The sequence below is a fragment of the Leptodactylus fuscus genome, chromosome 7 (genome assembly GCF_031893055.1).
Source record: "Leptodactylus fuscus isolate aLepFus1 chromosome 7, aLepFus1.hap2, whole genome shotgun sequence".
Lineage (NCBI taxonomy): Eukaryota > Metazoa > Chordata > Amphibia > Anura > Leptodactylidae > Leptodactylus > Leptodactylus fuscus.
The window spans coordinates 155,303,017-155,322,396 of NC_134271.1; the positions used below are offsets into that span (position 1 = coordinate 155,303,017).

Here is a 19,380-nt window from a genome sequence, read left to right on the forward strand (position 1 = left end):
GAAACAATCCTGCAGATCTGTCGCCATCTTATTGGTGTGATGCAATAACTTTGTTCCAGGGGGTCTTTACAGTTACAGCAATGAAGAGGGTTTGTGACAGTCGAGGATCCAGAAGGTCCAGCGACACGATTACCCCCCGTCACCCCTCGGACCCCCTGCGATAAGATTGTAGGTTCCAAGGGGGTGCCATGGCTTTCTGCCTATAGTTCCACTAGACATGTACAAACGAGTGGAGATCCAGCAAGCTTTGTAGAAATAAAACTTTCTCTTTATTTTGACAAAAGTTAAAATGCAACTTGAAAGTGGACATCCATATTACAGAGGTTGATGGTAGAACGCCAGATGGTGTTTTAGGCAATGGTCCGACTGACGCGTTTCGAGAGCCTACCTCTCTTACTCATAGTCAGGTTGTTCTGAATAAAACCATGTTCTAAATAATCCCACGGAGATCATGTGACAAGACATGACAAGGAATGTTCCTGCTCAAAAACTCTCCAAGGAAGACAAATTAAAAGAATTGTGTGATCAGAGTAAAGCAAAACGCCAACACTGCGATGTAAAACACCTATCGTAAGTTACTGATAAGATTGGCACGACCAGTTAATAGATTTTGGGGGTCACTTACTTTTTCACATGGATGATTTAGGCTTTTGAATAAATCGTTATCTTTGGGGATCAAAATGATCATTTAAAACCCAAATTCTGAGTTTCTCCTTATTGCTTTTATCCCATACTAGCAGTACCCGCGACTTCGCCCGCCGCCCCCCTACCTCCTGCGCACGCCAGGGCCCACCGTGTTCAATGCACCTGGGCTCTTTCCCTCACAGGCGCTTCCCCCCATGTGTCTCCCCCGCCGTGGCGCACCCTTTGCCGCCAGTCCTGCCCGTATGCCCCACCGTCCCCTCTCTGCGGCTCAAGACAATGGCCCCCGGCGGTTGAAGATATGCAAAGCAACCCACGCTGCACCCCTACCACAGTTCCCTGCGGGCCCACCTCTGAACACCTGGCTCCCCTTTCCCCACTGGACCCCCAACATCCCTTTCCCTCTCCCCCCCCCACCAACAACCCTCTGCATCCCCGGACCCCAACATCCTTTTTCCCATCCCCCCCCTCCCAACAACAACAACCCTCTTTATCCCCAGACCCCCAACATCCCTTTTTCCATGCCCCCCCAACAACAACCCTCTTCATCCACGGACCCTCAATATCCCTTTTCCCTCCCCCCCCCATGCACTGTGCAAGCCCCTAATCCCCACAGACAGCAAGCCCTACCTGGAGGCCGCTACAGGGCGTCTCGGCCCTGTGACGTGGTAGGCTAGGCTGTGCTTCATTTGTAGGGCTGGCACAGGGCGTACAGCACCAGGGACGCTGTACTCACTGAAGAAGAGGTGCGGAGGTATGTGGTGATAGTCTTGCGGGTGTTCCTCCCGATGGCAAGTTCCTACTGCTTATGCGGCCATCTGGTGAACGTGTGCTGACGCGACCATAACTTCTGCCGGCTCCAGGCTGCCGGCCAGCTTGGTATCGTCGCTCCGGACCCAGGAGAAGCCGCCATTTTCTCCGGCGCGGACTTGGTGAGTGGTGCCAAAAACCTTTAAGAGGAGACATTTTATTCCATTAGGAAAGTCTCTTCCAATACCATTAGAGATTGGATCCTCTTCACTATCGAGAGTGTGGGAATAGACACAAGCGTATTTAAGGAGTTGTTCAGGAATAGACTATAGGATAGGCTATACATATCTGACCCCACACAATTGGGCTGTTTGGGGGTGCATTTGGTTCCTGTACTACACAGTGGATGGAGCCAGACGTAGATGGTTTCTTGCCCTGTACAGTGTTGGGGTGCTGTAACTGTAGCTCAGCCCTCTTTGAGCTTTCTGCTTCTGGCTCCGTGCACTGTGTAGTATACAGACTGGATGTACGGCCGTGAGGGACCCTCCACCAAGCAGATATTTATGGCCTATCCTAAGCATGAACCATAACCAACTCTTCATAGGCAATGGTCCGAAGGATTCCAGAGAGAAGGTCGTCTGTACATTGTTCTTGGTGACTCTCTGACCTAGATTGGATACGGTTTATGAGAACTTCTACCAGGAGTGGACTAGTCTATCCAATAGCCGGTGAGAAAAGAGAATACTTTATGTGAGTCGGCTCAAATAAACCTTTAGTAACAAAATGTAGGTGAAGACAATTTACAATCTGCAGAGAGTTATAAGTCACCATTGGGTACATAGGCCTGATGTTGTGGAGAAAAGGTCTTCTACTGAACCTCTTGGATAAACTCTTTGGTATTCTCACGTACGGAGCGAACCACTATGGAATGTTGCGGTTTTATTTAGAACTGTGATTTCGAGAGGTTCTGCTGACCCCCCATCGCTGTTACTAGGTCACTGTCCTGTTTGGAGATCGTAGATTCCTGCAAACCGTGTGGTGAGTCTCAGCGGCCAAAGGGAAAACTGCTGAATTTTACAATTTCTTTCCTAAATTTCGTAAATATTTCTTAAATGATAAAACACATTGAGCAAAAATTCATAAAACAATAGATACAAAGTAGATCAGACAGTAGATCACTTGGTGATGACACGTGACATTTAGCAGCGAGCGGGTGTAATATAAAACGTGTTTCTTGTCGAACAGAAATCTGACCTGCGCTGTTTCCGTCACTTAGACAAACACGTCGAGCAATGAAATAAATTCCTCGTATTCCGGTTCTGATAAACTTGCTTGTCTAGTTTAGTGGATGTTTGTTAGAGTTTATTGCTATGTGATGGATCTGCCTTTATACGTCTTCTCTATGGCAGTTGTTCAGGTGTCTTATGTTACAGTGACATAACGTGATGACAATCGTACTGAGGGATCGGTGAAAACGGAGCAAAGCGGCTGTGAAATATTGCTGATCTTTCAATATTTCACGGGTCTGGTAATTTTGTTGCATATTGTAAACCTGCGAGACACCAATGTGACAAGTTACAGATAAATGGCACCGTGTTGTGTCACATACCTTGTAAATTCGCCCTGTAGCCATGAGCTTACGGAGACTTTATGAGTTATTTTTTTATTACGCGACAGGTTTCGGCCGTTGGTGATGTTACTAGAGATCTAGACAAGTCGTCTCCGCACTCCAGGACTACAGGTCAGAGGTTGTTACCCTCCAGTCTGCGGACGCCATATCTGATGCCCCCCACTCTGTATGATGACCTAGACCATAGAACAGGTCTGTATGTTTATGGGTGGCCTATAAGAGACCACGGCCAAGAATCTATAAGAAACCAAAGTATCTGATAGGGATATGAAGAAGTATATGGGGAAGTACTTCCCCCTTTCTCCTTGAGGCCGATCTTATATTTGTACAGCTTTCAGGTAAGACATTCATCTCTCTTATATGTTATATCTGACACTTCTTATGGTGGAGCGTATTACACTGTTCCAATGTTACGTAGCCAGATACTGTATCCTATATCCTATATTGTTCATTGCACAACCCCTTTAGGGTTTATCCTCATGATGACAATATATAATAATCCTAATAATAGAAAGTGGAAATCTAGATAGTAAGAAGGGAAGGAGGGGAATAATGGGAGACAATACGTTATATGGCGCCCCCTATTATCAGCACTCCCACATGCACCATGATAAATAGCATGGCGGATACAAAACTATGGGATCTATTTACGGGGTTAAACAAGGGAGAAAAGAGGAAAATTACGTTTTCGATGAGAGAAATAACAAGTGGGTGAGTTTATCCTTCTGGCAAAACGTTCTGGTCTGGCTTATATCTCAAGTCATGACTTCTTGAAAGTTGGGTATTGACTTCTTCCGATAGGTGGGACTAGAATCAGGGTTTTTAGGTTTCTGACATGATAAACTGATATACATATCTTGTCCCAGCTATAATGTTAAAGGTATTTGTGTCTCTGGCGGAGCGGAGAGCGGAGTCTGCGATGTTTTTTATGTTAAAAAAAATATTCAGTCTAATGTTATTACAGGCAGTAAAATGTTTTAAAAAATGACAAAAAAAAACAAACAAGATTTTCCCATTAAGTCAGTTTTACCCTAAATAAGGTTGAGCGATCGGGATCGGAAAAGATCGGATCCCAATCGGCGATCAAGTAAATTTCACGATCGCGATTGGGTTCCAATCCCGCCTAAAAAACGAACGGAATTCCGATCCCGATCACTCAACTTACCTGCACAGAAGTGCTGCCGCTCTCCGTTCTTCTCGCTCCTCTTCTTTCTCCTTCAGAGTGCCCTGCGTGCCCCCATCTCTCTAGACTAGTGTTAGAGATTAGAGATGAGCGAACAGTAAAATGTCCGAGGTTCGATATTCGTTTCGAGTAGCCCCTCAATATTCGGCTACTCGAATCGAATATTGAACCCCATTATACTCTATGGGGGGAAAATGCTCGTTTCAGGGGTAGGCAACGTTCGATCAAATTATACTTACCAAGTCCACGAGTGAGGGTCGGGCTGGATCCTCCAAGAAGTCTTCTCCGTGCAGCGTCCCCGCGGCGTCTTCTGGTTCTTCATTCACTCTGCCAGGCATTGGGCCTGGGCAGAGCTGACTGCGCATGCCCGCACTACAAGCGGACATGTGTAGTCGGCTCTGCTCAGGCCCGATGCCTGGCAGAGTGAATTCAGAGCTGGAAGACACAGCGGGGAAACTGCACGGAGAAGACTTCTACAGGTAGGAGAAGAACCAGCGTTGATTGGCCGACTGTATAGCATTCTGCCAATCAATGCTGGTTCTGCATCGAACTTTTACATTCAAATAGCAAGTGGTACTCGATCAAGTACGAGTATTTCCAATACCGTAGTATTCGATCAAATACCTAGTCGATCGAGTACTATTCGCTCATCTCTATTAGAGATGCTGGGAGAAAGTGGGGCTTGTGGCTTAGGAGAGTGTGGGCGGGTACTGGGAGGGGAGACGTGAGTGATGCACTCACGTCTCCCCACCCACACTCTCCTAAGCCACAACAAGCCCCGCCTACTCCCATAATCTCTAACACTAGCCTAGGGAGGTGGGGGCGCACACGGCGCTCTGCAGGCATGTCAATGAGAGAGGACCGCACCGAGAACAACAGGGAGCGGCAGCGGATCTGTGCAGGTAAGCAGACACCAGGGGGGGATTTTTTTTAATCACTATAGTGTGGAGTCCAAAAATTGAAATAATTTTTGGACTCCATGCTGTGTAGTGAAAAGGATTGTTTTTAAAATCTGATCTTCCATAATTTAAAAAAATCCCATTGACTTGCATTAGGATCGGAATTGGGATCGGGTTCGAATGGAAAATTATCGTAAATCGGATTTTAAAAACGATCCTGAATATAATATATAGTGCAGGCTGACCATCAGGGGTTAATGGGGATAAGTTAATGGTATAAAAACAAATAGTTACAAAAATTATTTCATCTTTCAGGGCTTTTCCCATCTTCCCGCGCTCCAGAATCGGTATTATGACTCCCAGAGATGGTAAGGAATGAATGGCCCTTCTGCTCACACCTACATATCATCATCCTGTCTTACAAGTGTGCAACCTTTAATTCTTAAGGTGCACCTCTGATCTTAAAACAACATTTTGTACATGAACAGTCCAAGGGAACATAAGACACTCTGTATTGTATCTTATTAAAGACATCCATTTCCTTCTCCACTTATAGAACTGTTGATCTAAACAGAATCCATCTCACACACACAGAAGTCTATGGAGAAGGGAGGGAGAGGCTGCTGTCAGAGAATTGATTTATTGCTTCATTCTGTGCAGTGGCAGAGACTTATCACAAACACACAGCAGTGTGAACAGAGCCCCTCACTCACAGTATCACAGTATAGCAGCGTACTTATGTTCCCAGCAGCCTCCTCCTCTCCCCGCCCCTCTCAATTGACTTCTATATAAAAAGTAATTCAGCCTGATAAGTGAAGGAAACAGATTTCTTTCATAAAATATATTACATTACACAGTTTCTTCTAGTCACTGTTGTAGTCATTTATGAAGATGTGTCTTATAATTGGATATAATTGGAATTATACCCTGAAGCTAAATTTTCGAGCAACTTTTTGTTTTTCTGGCAACATTTGTGTCCTTAATAAATCTTGTAATAAATTTGGTTAATTGGTTCCTTTCATCCACTGAAATCTAAATATCTATGGCCATCTGGTAGAGAGTCGTCACTATGGACAATATCTACTTGTTATACAGATATCAAAGAGCAGTCAGATGACAACGGGGGTTAAACCAAACGAGAAGCATCCAGGTCTCCTGCAGCACCAACACACAGGAGATGAAAGGGTTATTTCCATCTTGGCAAATCTCTGTATGTATCTCCTTCATGTCCTAGAAGATTTCATTCTTGTGTCTCCTTCATGTCCTAGATGATGAGACCTGGAAGTTTTACCAGCAGCTTTGTCAGTATAAGGATCATGTCCTGAGGATGACGTATGGATATTTCCAGGATGATCTGCTCTACATTGTGGAGAACTTGTGGAGTCCTCGATCACTTCTGAGTGAGCTGAAATCCCGAAATATCCCAGATCTAGAGGTGAGAAGAAATATCAGTATCATATACAAGAGCCCCATGTGATATCCTGTGTTATAGGAACAGGTTACCGGTGATACCGTGTGTTATAGGAACAGGTTACCGGTGATATCGTGTGTTATAGGAACAGGTTACCGGTGATATCTTGTGTTATAGGAACAGGTTACCGGTGATATCGTGTGTTATAGGAACAGGTTACCGGTGATATCTTGTGTTATAGGAACAGGTTACCGGTGATATCCTGTGTTATAGGAACAGGTTACCGGTGATATCGTGTGTTATAGGAACAGGTTAGCGGTGATATCGTGTGTTATAGGAACAGGTTACCGGTGATATCGTGTGTTATAGGAACAGGTTACCGGTGATACCGTGTGTTATAGGAACAGGTTACCGGTGATATCGTGTGTTATAGGAACAGGTTACCGGTGATATCGTGTGTTATAGGAACGGGTTACCGGTGATATCCTGTGTTATAGGAACAGGTTACCGGTGATATCGTGTGTTATAGGAACGGGTTACCGGTGATATCGTGTGTTATAGGAACAGGTTAGCGGTGATATCGTGTGTTATAGGAACAGGTTAGCGGTGATATCGTGTGTTATAGGAACAGGTTACCGGTGATACCGTGTGTTATAGGAACAGGTTACCGGTGATATCGTGTGTTATAGGAACAGGTTACCGGTGATATCGTGTGTTATAGGAACGGGTTACCGGTGATATCCTGTGTTATAGGAACGGGTTACCGGTGATATCGTGTGTTATAGGAACAGGTTAGCGGTGATATCGTGTGTTATAGGAACAGGTTAGCGGTGATATCGTGTGTTATAGGAACAGGTTAGCGGTGATATCGTGTGTTATAGGAATAGGTTACCGGTGATATCGTGTGTTATAGGAACAGGTTACCGGTGATATCTTGTGTTATAGGAACAGGTTACCGGTGATATCGTGTGTTATAGGAACGGGTTACCGGTGATATCCTGTGTTATAGGAACAGGTTACCGGTGATACCGTGTGTTATAGGAACAGGTTACCGGTGATATCGTGTGTTATAGGAACAGGTTACCGGTGATATCGTGTGTTATAGGAACAGGTTACCGGTGATATCCCGTGTTATAGGATCAGGTTACCGGTGATATCTTGTGTTATAGGAACAGGTTACCGGTGATATCTTGTGTTATAGGAACAGGTTACCGGTGATATCTTGTGTTATAGGAACAGGTTACCAGTGATATCGTGTGTTATAGGAACGGGTTACCGGTGATATCCTGTGTTATAGGAACAGGTTACCGGTGATATCGTGTGTTATAGGAACAGGTTACCGGTGATATCGTGTGTTATAGGAACAGGTTACCGGTGATATCCCGTGTTATAGGAACAGGTTACCGGTGATATCGTGTGTTATAGGAACAGGTTACCGGTGATATCCCGTGTTATAGGATCAGGTTACCGGTGATATCCCGTGTTATAGGAACAGGTTACCGGTGATATCGTGTGTTATAGGAACAGGTTACCGGTGATATCGTGTGTTATAGGAACAGGTTACCGGTGATATCGTGTGTTATAGGAACGGGTTACCGGTGATATCCTGTGTTATAGGAACGGGTTACCGGTGATATCGTGTGTTATAGGAACAGGTTACCGGTGATATCGTGTGTTATAGGAACGGGTTACCGGTGATATCGTGTGTTATAGGAACAGGTTACCGGTGATATCGTGTGTTATAGGAACAGGTTACCGGTGATATCGTGTGTTATAGGAACAGGTTACCGGTGATATCGTGTGTTATAGGAACAGGTTACCGGTGATATCTTGTGTTATAGGAACAGGTTACCGGTGATATCGTGTGTTATAGGAACAGGTTAGCGGTGATATCGTGTGTTATAGGAACAGGTTACCGGTGATATCGTGTGTTATAGGAACAGGTTACCGGTGATACCGTGTGTTATAGGAACAGGTTACCGGTGATATCGTGTGTTATAGGAACAGGTTACCGGTGATATCGTGTGTTATAGGAACGGGTTACCGGTGATATCCTGTGTTATAGGAACAGGTTACCGGTGATATCGTGTGTTATAGGAACGGGTTACCGGTGATATCGTGTGTTATAGGAACAGGTTAGCGGTGATATCGTGTGTTATAGGAACAGGTTAGCGGTGATATCGTGTGTTATAGGAACAGGTTACCGGTGATACCGTGTGTTATAGGAACAGGTTACCGGTGATATCGTGTGTTATAGGAACAGGTTACCGGTGATATCGTGTGTTATAGGAACGGGTTACCGGTGATATCCTGTGTTATAGGAACGGGTTACCGGTGATATCGTGTGTTATAGGAACAGGTTAGCGGTGATATCGTGTGTTATAGGAACAGGTTAGCGGTGATATCGTGTGTTATAGGAACAGGTTAGCGGTGATATCGTGTGTTATAGGAATAGGTTACCGGTGATATCGTGTGTTATAGGAACAGGTTACCGGTGATATCTTGTGTTATAGGAACAGGTTACCGGTGATATCGTGTGTTATAGGAACGGGTTACCGGTGATATCCTGTGTTATAGGAACAGGTTACCGGTGATACCGTGTGTTATAGGAACAGGTTACCGGTGATATCGTGTGTTATAGGAACAGGTTACCGGTGATATCGTGTGTTATAGGAACAGGTTACCGGTGATATCCCGTGTTATAGGATCAGGTTACCGGTGATATCTTGTGTTATAGGAACAGGTTACCGGTGATATCTTGTGTTATAGGAACAGGTTACCGGTGATATCTTGTGTTATAGGAACAGGTTACCAGTGATATCGTGTGTTATAGGAACGGGTTACCGGTGATATCCTGTGTTATAGGAACAGGTTACCGGTGATATCGTGTGTTATAGGAACAGGTTACCGGTGATATCGTGTGTTATAGGAACAGGTTACCGGTGATATCCCGTGTTATAGGAACAGGTTACCGGTGATATCGTGTGTTATAGGAACAGGTTACCGGTGATATCCCGTGTTATAGGATCAGGTTACCGGTGATATCCCGTGTTATAGGAACAGGTTACCGGTGATATCGTGTGTTATAGGAACAGGTTACCGGTGATATCGTGTGTTATAGGAACAGGTTACCGGTGATATCGTGTGTTATAGGAACGGGTTACCGGTGATATCCTGTGTTATAGGAACGGGTTACCGGTGATATCGTGTGTTATAGGAACAGGTTACCGGTGATATCGTGTGTTATAGGAACGGGTTACCGGTGATATCGTGTGTTATAGGAACAGGTTACCGGTGATATCGTGTGTTATAGGAACAGGTTACCGGTGATATCGTGTGTTATAGGAACAGGTTACCGGTGATATCCTGTGTTATAGGAACAGGTTACCGGTGATATCGTGTGTTATAGGAACAGGTTACCGGTGATATCGTGCAGTGGCGTAACTACCACCATAGCAGTGGTAGCAGCTGCCACAGGGCCCGGGACATCAGGGGCCCGGTGACAGCTGCTACCGCTGCTATCATTATGCTCGGAGGTCTTTTTGGACCCCCGAGTATAATGATCGGGGCCCCCTGTTGGTGAAATACTTTCCACCAACAGGGGGCCCCGAAGCTGCAGCGACTGAGACACAGGAGCTGCATGTAGGTCTGTCTCCTGTCAGCGCTGCAGGACGTTCCCCCTCTCTCCCCCCTCCCTTTCTCTGCTGTCCTCTGCCCACCAATGAGAGGAGGAGGCGGGGCTTATCCCTGCCGTCCTGCACAGAAGAGAAGAGGAAGAAGCTGCTCTAGGAAAATGAAACTGAAGCTACACAGGTACGTACTGGGGTTACTTATTACTATCAGGCATATGGGGGGATTACTTGTGTTTTAGTAACTCCATGTGCCTCATAGTAATAGCAGTTAACCCCATCATCTCCCTCACATTAACCCCTGTTTGCCTCACCATAAGAGTTACTGATATGTGAGACATTTGGGGGTAATAGTAATGAAGATACTTTATTATTACCTCCATGTCTCTCACATATCAGTAACTCTTATGGTGAGGCAGACAGGGGTTAATGTGAGGGAGATGATGGGGTTAACTGCTATTAATATGAAGCACATGGAGTTACTAAATTGTAATGCACATGACCAGATTTTTTTTTATCCACAATTTGTCCTGGTATAGCAGTCAGCGGTGACAGTATTTAGTCCTGTAGGGGCCACTAAGGGACATAATACTGTGTGCAGGGGCCACTATGGGACATAATACTATGTGCAGGGGCCACTAAGGGACATAATACTGTGTGCAGGGGCCACTATGGGACATAATACTGTGTGCAGGGGCCACTAAGGGACATAATACTGTGTACAGGGGCCACTAAGGGACATAATACTGTGTGCAGGGGCCACTAAGGGACATAATACTGTGTACAGGGGCCACTAAGGGACATAATACTGTGTGCAGGGGCCACTAAGGGACATAATACTGTGTGCAGGGGCCACTATGGGGCATAATACTGTGTGCAGGGGCCACTAAGGGACATAATACTGTGTGCAGGGGCCACTATGGGGCATAATACTGTGTGCAGGGGTCACTATGGGGGATAATACTGTGTGCAGGGACCACTATGGAACATAATACTGTGTGCAGGGGCCACTATGGGACATAATACTGTGTGCAGGGGCCACTATGGGGGATAATACTGTGTGCAGGGGCCACTAAGGGACATAATACTGTGTACAGGGGCCACTAAGGGACATAATACTGTGTGCAGGGGCCACTAAGGGACATAATACTGTGTGCAGGGGCCACTATGGGACATAATACTGTGTGCAGGGGCCACTAAGGGACATAATACTGTGTGCAGGGGCCAATATGGGACATACTACTGTGTGCAGAGGCCACTAAGGGACATAATACTGTGTGCAGGGGCCACTATGGGGGATAATACTGTGTACAGGGGCCACTATGGGGTATAATACTGTGTGCAGGGGCCACTAAGGGACATAATACTGTGTGCAGGGGCCACTAAGGGACATAATACTGTGTACAGGGGCCACTATGGGGTATAATACTGTGTGCAGGGGCCACTAAGGGACATAATACTGTGTGCAGGGGTCACTATGGGACATAATACTGTGTGCAGGGGCCACTAAGGGACATAATACTGTGTGCAGGGGCCACTAAGGGACATAATACTGTGTACAGGGGCCACTATGGGGTATAATACTGTGTGCAGGGGCCACTAAGGGACATAATACTGTGTGCAGGGGCCACTAAGGGACATAATACTGTGTGCAGGGGCCACTAAGGGACATAATACTGTGTGCAGGGGCCACTAAGGGACATAATACTGTGTGCAGGAGCCACTAAGGGACATAATACTGTGTGCAGGGGCCACTATGGGACATAATACTGTGTGCAGGGACCACTATGGGACATAACACTGTGTGCAGGGGCCACTAAGGGACATAATACTGTGTGCAGGGGCCACTAAGGGACATAATACTGTGTACAGGGGCCACTATGGGGTATAATACTGTGTGCAGGGGCCACTAAGGGACATAATACTGTGTGCAGGGGCCACTAAGGGACATAATACTGTGTGCAGGGGCCACTAAGGGACATAATACTGTGTGCAGGGGCCACTAAGGGACATAATACTGTGTGCAGGAGCCACTAAGGGACATAATACTGTGTGCAGGGGCCACTATGGGACATAATAGAGCGCGCAGGAATGCGTAGGAGGGACTCGGTCGAGATCTTCAGTGTCGGGGGGGCCCCATGTCAAAAATTCGCCACGGGGCCCCGCCATTCCTAGTTACGCCACTGATATCCTGTGTTATAGGAACAGGTTACCGGTGATATTGTGTGTTATAGGAACAGGTTACTGGTGATATCATGTGTTATAGGAACAGGTTACCGGTGATATCGTGTGTTATAGGAACAGGTTACCGGTGATATCGTGTGTTATAGGAACAGGTTACCGGTGATATCGTGTGTTATAGGAACAGGTTACCGGTGATATCATGTGTTATAGGAACAGGTTACCGGTAATATCGTGTGTTATAGGAACAGGTTACCGGTGATATCGTGTGTTATAGGAACAGGTTACCGGTGATATTGTGTGTTATAGGAACAGGTTACCGGTGATATTGTGTGTTATAGGAACAGGTTACCAGTGATATTGTGTGTTATAGGAACATTCATGGAGTATACTCCAAAATTTTATAATTCAGTCTAGGTGGAGTATATAGATCTCTTCTACAGACATACTTTACATTAGGGAGTCACTGGATCCTGGTAAATAATCTGATATTTGCAGATTCAGGAAACATTTTCTACATATTTGTTCCATAGATTTATCTTTCTCTGGACACATTATAAGGAAACTGACATGAAATATCTGTGTAGTTAACTATTCACTTTATATTTCTTTGTGTAATACCTTATATGTGTAACCTTTTATTCTAGAAACATCAAAGTCTAGAAAATGACAGAAAAACATTGGCCCCGACATTACTACGGGATATATTCCAGAGAGGAAGAGAAGCTGTGATAGCATTGTGGGTCAGTCTATATGTCATACAGAAGGATCATGGTACCCCCGGCCTGCAGGCTGTACTGGAGGAACTCCAACATAGAGGTAACACTGTGTATGGGATGTGTCCGTCATACAGGTAACATTGTGTATGTGATGTGTCCGTCATACAGGTAACATTGTGTATGGGATGTGTCCGTCATACAGGTAACACTGTGTATGGGATGTGTCCGTCATACAGGTAACATTGTGTATGTGATGTGTCATACAGGTAACATTGTGTATGTGATGTGTCATACAGGTAACATTGTGTATGTGATGTGTCCGTCATACAGGTAACATTGTGTATGTGATGTGTCATACAGGTAACATTGTGTATGGGATGTGTCCATCATACAGGTAACATTGTGTATGTGATGTGTCCGTCATACAGGTAACATTGTGTATGTGTCCGTCATACAGGTAACATTGTGTATGTGATGTGTCCGTCATACAGGTAACATTGTGTATGTGATGTGTCATACAGGTAACATTGTGTATGTGATGTGTCATACAGGTAACATTGTGTATGCGATGTGTCCGTCATACAGGTAACATTGTGTATGCGATGTGTCCGTCATACAGGTAACATTGTGTATGCGATGTGTCTGTCATACAGGTAACATTGTGTATGCGATGTGTCATACAGGTAACATTGTGTATGTGATGTGTCCGTCATACAGGTAACATTGTGTATGCGATGTGTCATACAGGTAACATTGTGTATGTGATGTGTCATACAGGTAACATTGTGTATGTGATGTGTCCGTCATACAGGTAACATTGTGTATGTGATGTGTCATACAGGTAACATTGTGTATGCGATGTGTCATACAGGTAACATTGTGTATGTGATATGTCATACAGGTAACATTGTGTATGTGATGTGTCCGTCATACAGGTAACATTGTGTATGTGATGTGTCATACAGGTAACATTGTGTATGCGATGTGTCATACAGGTAACATTGTGTATGTGATGTGTCATACAGGTAACATTGTGTATGTGTGTGTCATACAGGTAACATTGTGTATGTGATGTGTCCGTCATACAGGTAACATTGTGTATGTGTGTGTCATACAGGTAACATTGTGTATGTGATGTGTCCGTCATACAGGTAACATTGTGTATGTGATGTGTCCGTCATACAGGTAACATTGTGTATGTGATGTGTCCGTCATACAGGTAACATTGTGTATGTGATGTGTCATACAGGTAACATTGTGTATGTGATGTGTCCGTCATACAGGTAACATTGTGTATGTGATGTGTCCGTCATACAGGTAACATTGTGTATGTGATGTGTCATACAGGTAACATTGTGTATGTGATGTGTCCGTCATACAGGTAACATTGTGTATGTGATGTGTCATACAGGTAACATTGTGTATGTGATGTGTCATACAGGTAACATTGTGTATGTGTGTGTCATACAGGTAACATTGTGTATGCGATGTGTCATACAGGTAACATTGTGTATGTGATGTGTCATACAGGTAACATTGTGTATGTGTGTGTCATACAGGTAACATTGTGTATGTGATGTGTCATACATGTAACATTGTGTATGTGTGTGTCATACAGGTAACATTGTGTATGTGATGTGTCCGTCATACAGGTAACATTGTGTATGTGATGTGTCCGTCATACAGGTAACATTGTGTATGTGATGTGTCCGTCATACAGGTAACATTGTGTATGTGATGTGTTATACAGGTAACATTGTGTATGTGATGTGTCATACAGGTAACATTGTGTATGTGATGTGTCCGTCATACAGGTAACATTGTGTATGTGATGTGTCATACAGGTAACATTGTGTATGCGATGTGTCATACAGGTAACATTGTGTATGTGATGTGTCCGTCATACAGGTAACATTGTGTATGTGATGTGTCCGTCATACAGGTAACATTGTGTATGTGATGTGTCCGTCATACAGGTAACATTGTGTATGTGATGTGTCCGTCATACAGGTAACATTGTGTATGTGATGTGTCCGTCATACAGGTAACATTGTGTATGGGATGTGTCCGTCATACAGGTAACATTGTGTATGTGATGTGTCCGTCATACAGGTAACATTGTGTATGTGATGTGTTATACAGGTAACATTGTGTATGAGATGTGTCCGTCATACAGGTAACATCAGAACTAGGAAAATTCTCATCTAGTAGAGAAAATCTGACCACCAATGACTGAGATGCTGGATACATAGACTGCAATATATATGGCATAGTGGGGGTGCAGAAGTTTGGGGCGCTATCTCAGGGTTGACTTTAGGACTAATGGAAATGTCTATACGATAGAAAATTCTAAAAATCTTTCATCTCTTATCAGGTGACTCTCTGGTGGAGCAAATCCTACTGGATAAAGATGGACACTGGCTAACCCCAGAACTGACAGGTGAGTGCACATTATATAAGTGTTACAAAATATAAACCCTCATACTGCTCTGGAAAATTTCTAAATTATGGCTTTTGGAAGGCAGGAATAAAAAAAAAATATAAGTAGAAGGGACTAAAGAAACAAAATGTCAGAATTAATATTATTATTATTATTAATTATGCCAATAGAAGTGTTACTGTAAGGAGTGGAATAGACCAAGCAGGAGATGTCCAGCCACCAGGAGATACTGATACCGCTCATGTGTTAAGTTGGTGCTGCAGATGAATATCATGTAAAGGATAGCAAACTGTATTTAAATTTATCAGACAAATTGCCACTTGGGCAAAGTGACTGATACGAGCTATACAGCTGCCTATAAATATTACCTTCATGCAGAAACTATACCGCCAGCAGACAGCAAACAGGTAGAGCTAAATTAAATAAAAATTTATTTGTCGAATTTTCACTTGCACAAATTGACTGAAAGAAGGTATACAGCCTCTGATAAACGCTAGTTAAAAGTTAAATGTATCTGACAAATTGTCACTTGGATGAAGCTACTGAAAGGAGGTATTCTGCCCCCAATAATTGTTAGCTTGATGCTGAATATACACTACCAGCAGAGGCCGCCATGAGTATTACACTTAAATGCTAAACACTTCAACAAATTGTAAATTGTAACTTAGAAAGAGAGATTGATTCTTGATGTTTTATTGACTCCACATCTATAATCTTACATATTCTCACTGGGTAATGGTGTGGAAAAGGCATTTATTTTTATATTCAAATTTTAATTTGGGCAAAGCAACTGAAAGCAGGTATAAATCCGGAAAATAGATAATCATTAGACACCAAGATAGGAGGATTTAAATAAATTTCAAAATTTATTTTAGAAATTGTCACCTGGGCAAAGTGACTGAAATAATATATACAGCTGTGCATGCATACTAACTGGATACAAAAAATACCCCACCAGCAGACAGCAACTAGGTGGATCCAAATTTAATTAAAATGTATTTAATACATTGTCCCATGGACAAAGTGACTGAAGGGAGGTATACAATTCCCTAGAAATAGCATTTTGATATAGAAAATACACCACCAGTAACTAGGGGGATTAAAATTAAATTAAAATTAATTTGATAAATTGTTATTTGGAAAAAAAAAAGGGATTTTAATAGATTTATCATGTTGACTAGAAACTACAACACCAGGAGGTAGCCACCAACAAAATTTAAATTAAACAAAAATTAATTTGAGAAATTATCATTTGGACAAAGTGATTGAAAGGAGGTAAAAAGCCTTCTAGGAAAAACCTGTTAGCAGACCAGGTGGATTTAAATTAAATTAAAATTAGTTTGGAAAATTACCACTTGAACAATTAAAATTTATTTCACTGTCACTTTGCATTATTACCTGGATAAAGCAACTTAAATTATATATACAGGCCCCTATAAAGACTAGTTTAATGTAGAAATTTTAACATTAGGAGGATTTAAATGAAACTTAATTTAAAATTTATTTGAAAAAAAAATTCACATGGACAAAGACTAAGAGGCATAGTGGTCCTGTATAACTGGAAGCTTGACACAGAATAATTTGCTGCCCAACCAGTAACATTAATGTGAGTTTAAAGCAGAACATTCATCTTATTTTCTATATTTTTCTACAGACATCCAGAACTGTCACAAGAAACAGTTATATGAAAAAACCGAGAAACTTGTCGAAAACAAACCTCCAAGATGTGACCAGGTAGAGAAAAGTTTCTCCTTCTCTGCACGTTATGTGAACCTCATCATTGTCTCCGGTGATCGCCTGAGAAAACGTTCTGAGAATGAGCTCATAGAGACCGGGGAAAGACATGAGGAATATTTAAAGAAAACCCAAACTGAATTACAACGCATTTCCCACAACAAGATGTTCCGTTGGTGCCACCGATCCAGACTTGTACCACAGATGGTAATGGTGAGCGGAGTGCCCGGTGTAGGGAAGACCACACTGATGCAGAAGTTTGTCTATGACTGGGTGAAGGGCGATCTCTATCAAAGATTCTCTTTTGTCTTTTTCTTCAAATTTCGGGAACTGAACAGACTGGATAAGGTTAGTCTGGAGACCATGATCCTTCATCACTACCCATATCTGGAGGAGCAGCTGGAGAACATCTTACAAGATCCAGAGAAACTTCTCTTTATATTTGATGGATTAGATGAAAGCAATCATACAATGGATTTCACATCACGTCACTTGTGCTCTCATCCTAAACAGCCTGAACATTGTGGTCAGATTGTGGTTAGTTTGGTGAGAAAGTCTCTTCTTACTGGTTGTTCTGTCCTAATGACCAGTCGTCCAACCAGACTGGCATCAATTGATTGTAGAGTTTTCCAGAGAATAGTAGAAATCACTGGGTTTCTTCCAGAAGAACGACAGATTTACTTTGAGACTTTCTTCTCCAACCCTGAACTGTCAGAGAAGGCTTTTACTTATGTGAAGCAGAATGCCACCTTGTACACGTTCTGTTACCTCCCGTCCTACTGCTGGATCATCTGTACTGTATTATCCAGGAGCTTCCAGACCACAAGTAGTGACCAGCAGGTGACATTATTACCCAGAACAGTGACACAACTCTTTGCCATATTTGTCGCCAACATTCTGTACAATCACAGCCTGGAGAAAAGTGACGCTCAGAAGATCCTGTGGTCCATTGGATGGATGGCACAACATGGAGTCATGAACCACAGGGTTATTTTTGAGAAAATAGATCTGGATACTTTCCATGTTGAGAATAAGTCAAAGCTCTTATCAAGTTTTCTGATGGAATCGGAGGAACCTGTGACCTATTCCTTCTTACATCTCACTCTCCAGGAATTCTTCTCTGCCTTGGTCCATTATACTGATTATTCTCCTGAGAAGTTACAGAAATCACTAGAAGAAGCCAAATCCTATCCTGATGGACGTGGTGAGATGTTCCTCCGTTTCCTGTGTGGTCTATCAGACAGTACCACCAGGTCAATACTAACTGGATACCTGGACAAACAAGCAGCTCAGGCCTCCAGAGATGTCATCACTTGGTTAAACAACATTCTAAAAGAACAGAGGCTGGAGGAAAGCAAAGACAAGCAACATCTTCTCAGGACGTTCTTCTTTCTTTTTGAAACTCGGAATAAGGCTCTAGTGCTGCAATCATTACAATCATACAGAACATTGGACCTTTCTGGTGTTCACTTGTCAGCTCTAGACTGCACAGTGTTGGAATTCATCATGGAAACCTGCACATATATAGAAGAACTCAAGCTATTGGGATGTTCCTTAGACACTGAAGGACTAGAGAGACTTGTACCAGGGTTACATAACCTGCAGACTCTGAGGTAAATACTATTATATTTTATCTATCTGGGGTATTAAGGTTCTGTCATTATACAATCATGTCTATACATTTTTTTTCCTTACAAGATGGCGCTACTTGAGTGGCAGCCTGTTACTGCAGCTTCAAGCTAAAACGACCTCTCTCTTTCCTTTTTGACTCTTTGTCTATCACTCTAATACTCCTCTACTTAAGGAACATTACACTATGAATAGCTACTTGTTATGGACTTATAAACTTGGCAGTATTCTTTCAAAGGAATCCTTTGGATCTACTGTTTTGCTTGGATGATGCCTGCAGCCTGCAACCGGGGGATTCTTGTGAACACAAGTGAAGCTCTGTTACAGCTTTGGAGCTCAGCTAGAATACATGCTTCTAAGCCGGCCATCCCCCACGAGTTATTGAGAAAACATAGAAGTAGAGGGTGCAGAGCTAGTAAATTACAGAAGAATAACAAGGAAAATAAACACAGACCTGTTATACCCGCCATCATTATGGGCAATGTGAGATCAATTGCATATAAGATGGACGAACTGACGGCGCTGATCAGGCT

The 19,380-nt window shown here is 43.3% G+C and overlaps 1 protein-coding gene across 1 annotated transcript in view; it reads left to right on the plus strand.

Moving 5' to 3' along the window:
- Positions 1 to 463: 463 nt before the first annotated feature.
- The window catches only part of LOC142214655 (NACHT, LRR and PYD domains-containing protein 12-like), a gene marked incomplete at its 3' end in the record, with an annotated part of 792,298 nt that continues 773,381 nt past the window's right edge, over positions 464 to 19,380 (plus strand). The window contains exons 1-9 of the mRNA XM_075283595.1: positions 464 to 570; positions 828 to 885; positions 1,338 to 1,433; positions 1,506 to 1,574; positions 3,070 to 3,214; positions 6,373 to 6,539; positions 12,973 to 13,144; positions 15,419 to 15,484; positions 17,139 to 18,831. Of these exons, the coding sequence (XP_075139696.1) occupies positions 464 to 570; positions 828 to 885; positions 1,338 to 1,433; positions 1,506 to 1,574; positions 3,070 to 3,214; positions 6,373 to 6,539; positions 12,973 to 13,144; positions 15,419 to 15,484; positions 17,139 to 18,831 (2,573 nt within the window). The remainder of the gene's footprint in view (positions 571 to 827; positions 886 to 1,337; positions 1,434 to 1,505; positions 1,575 to 3,069; positions 3,215 to 6,372; positions 6,540 to 12,972; positions 13,145 to 15,418; positions 15,485 to 17,138; positions 18,832 to 19,380) is intronic.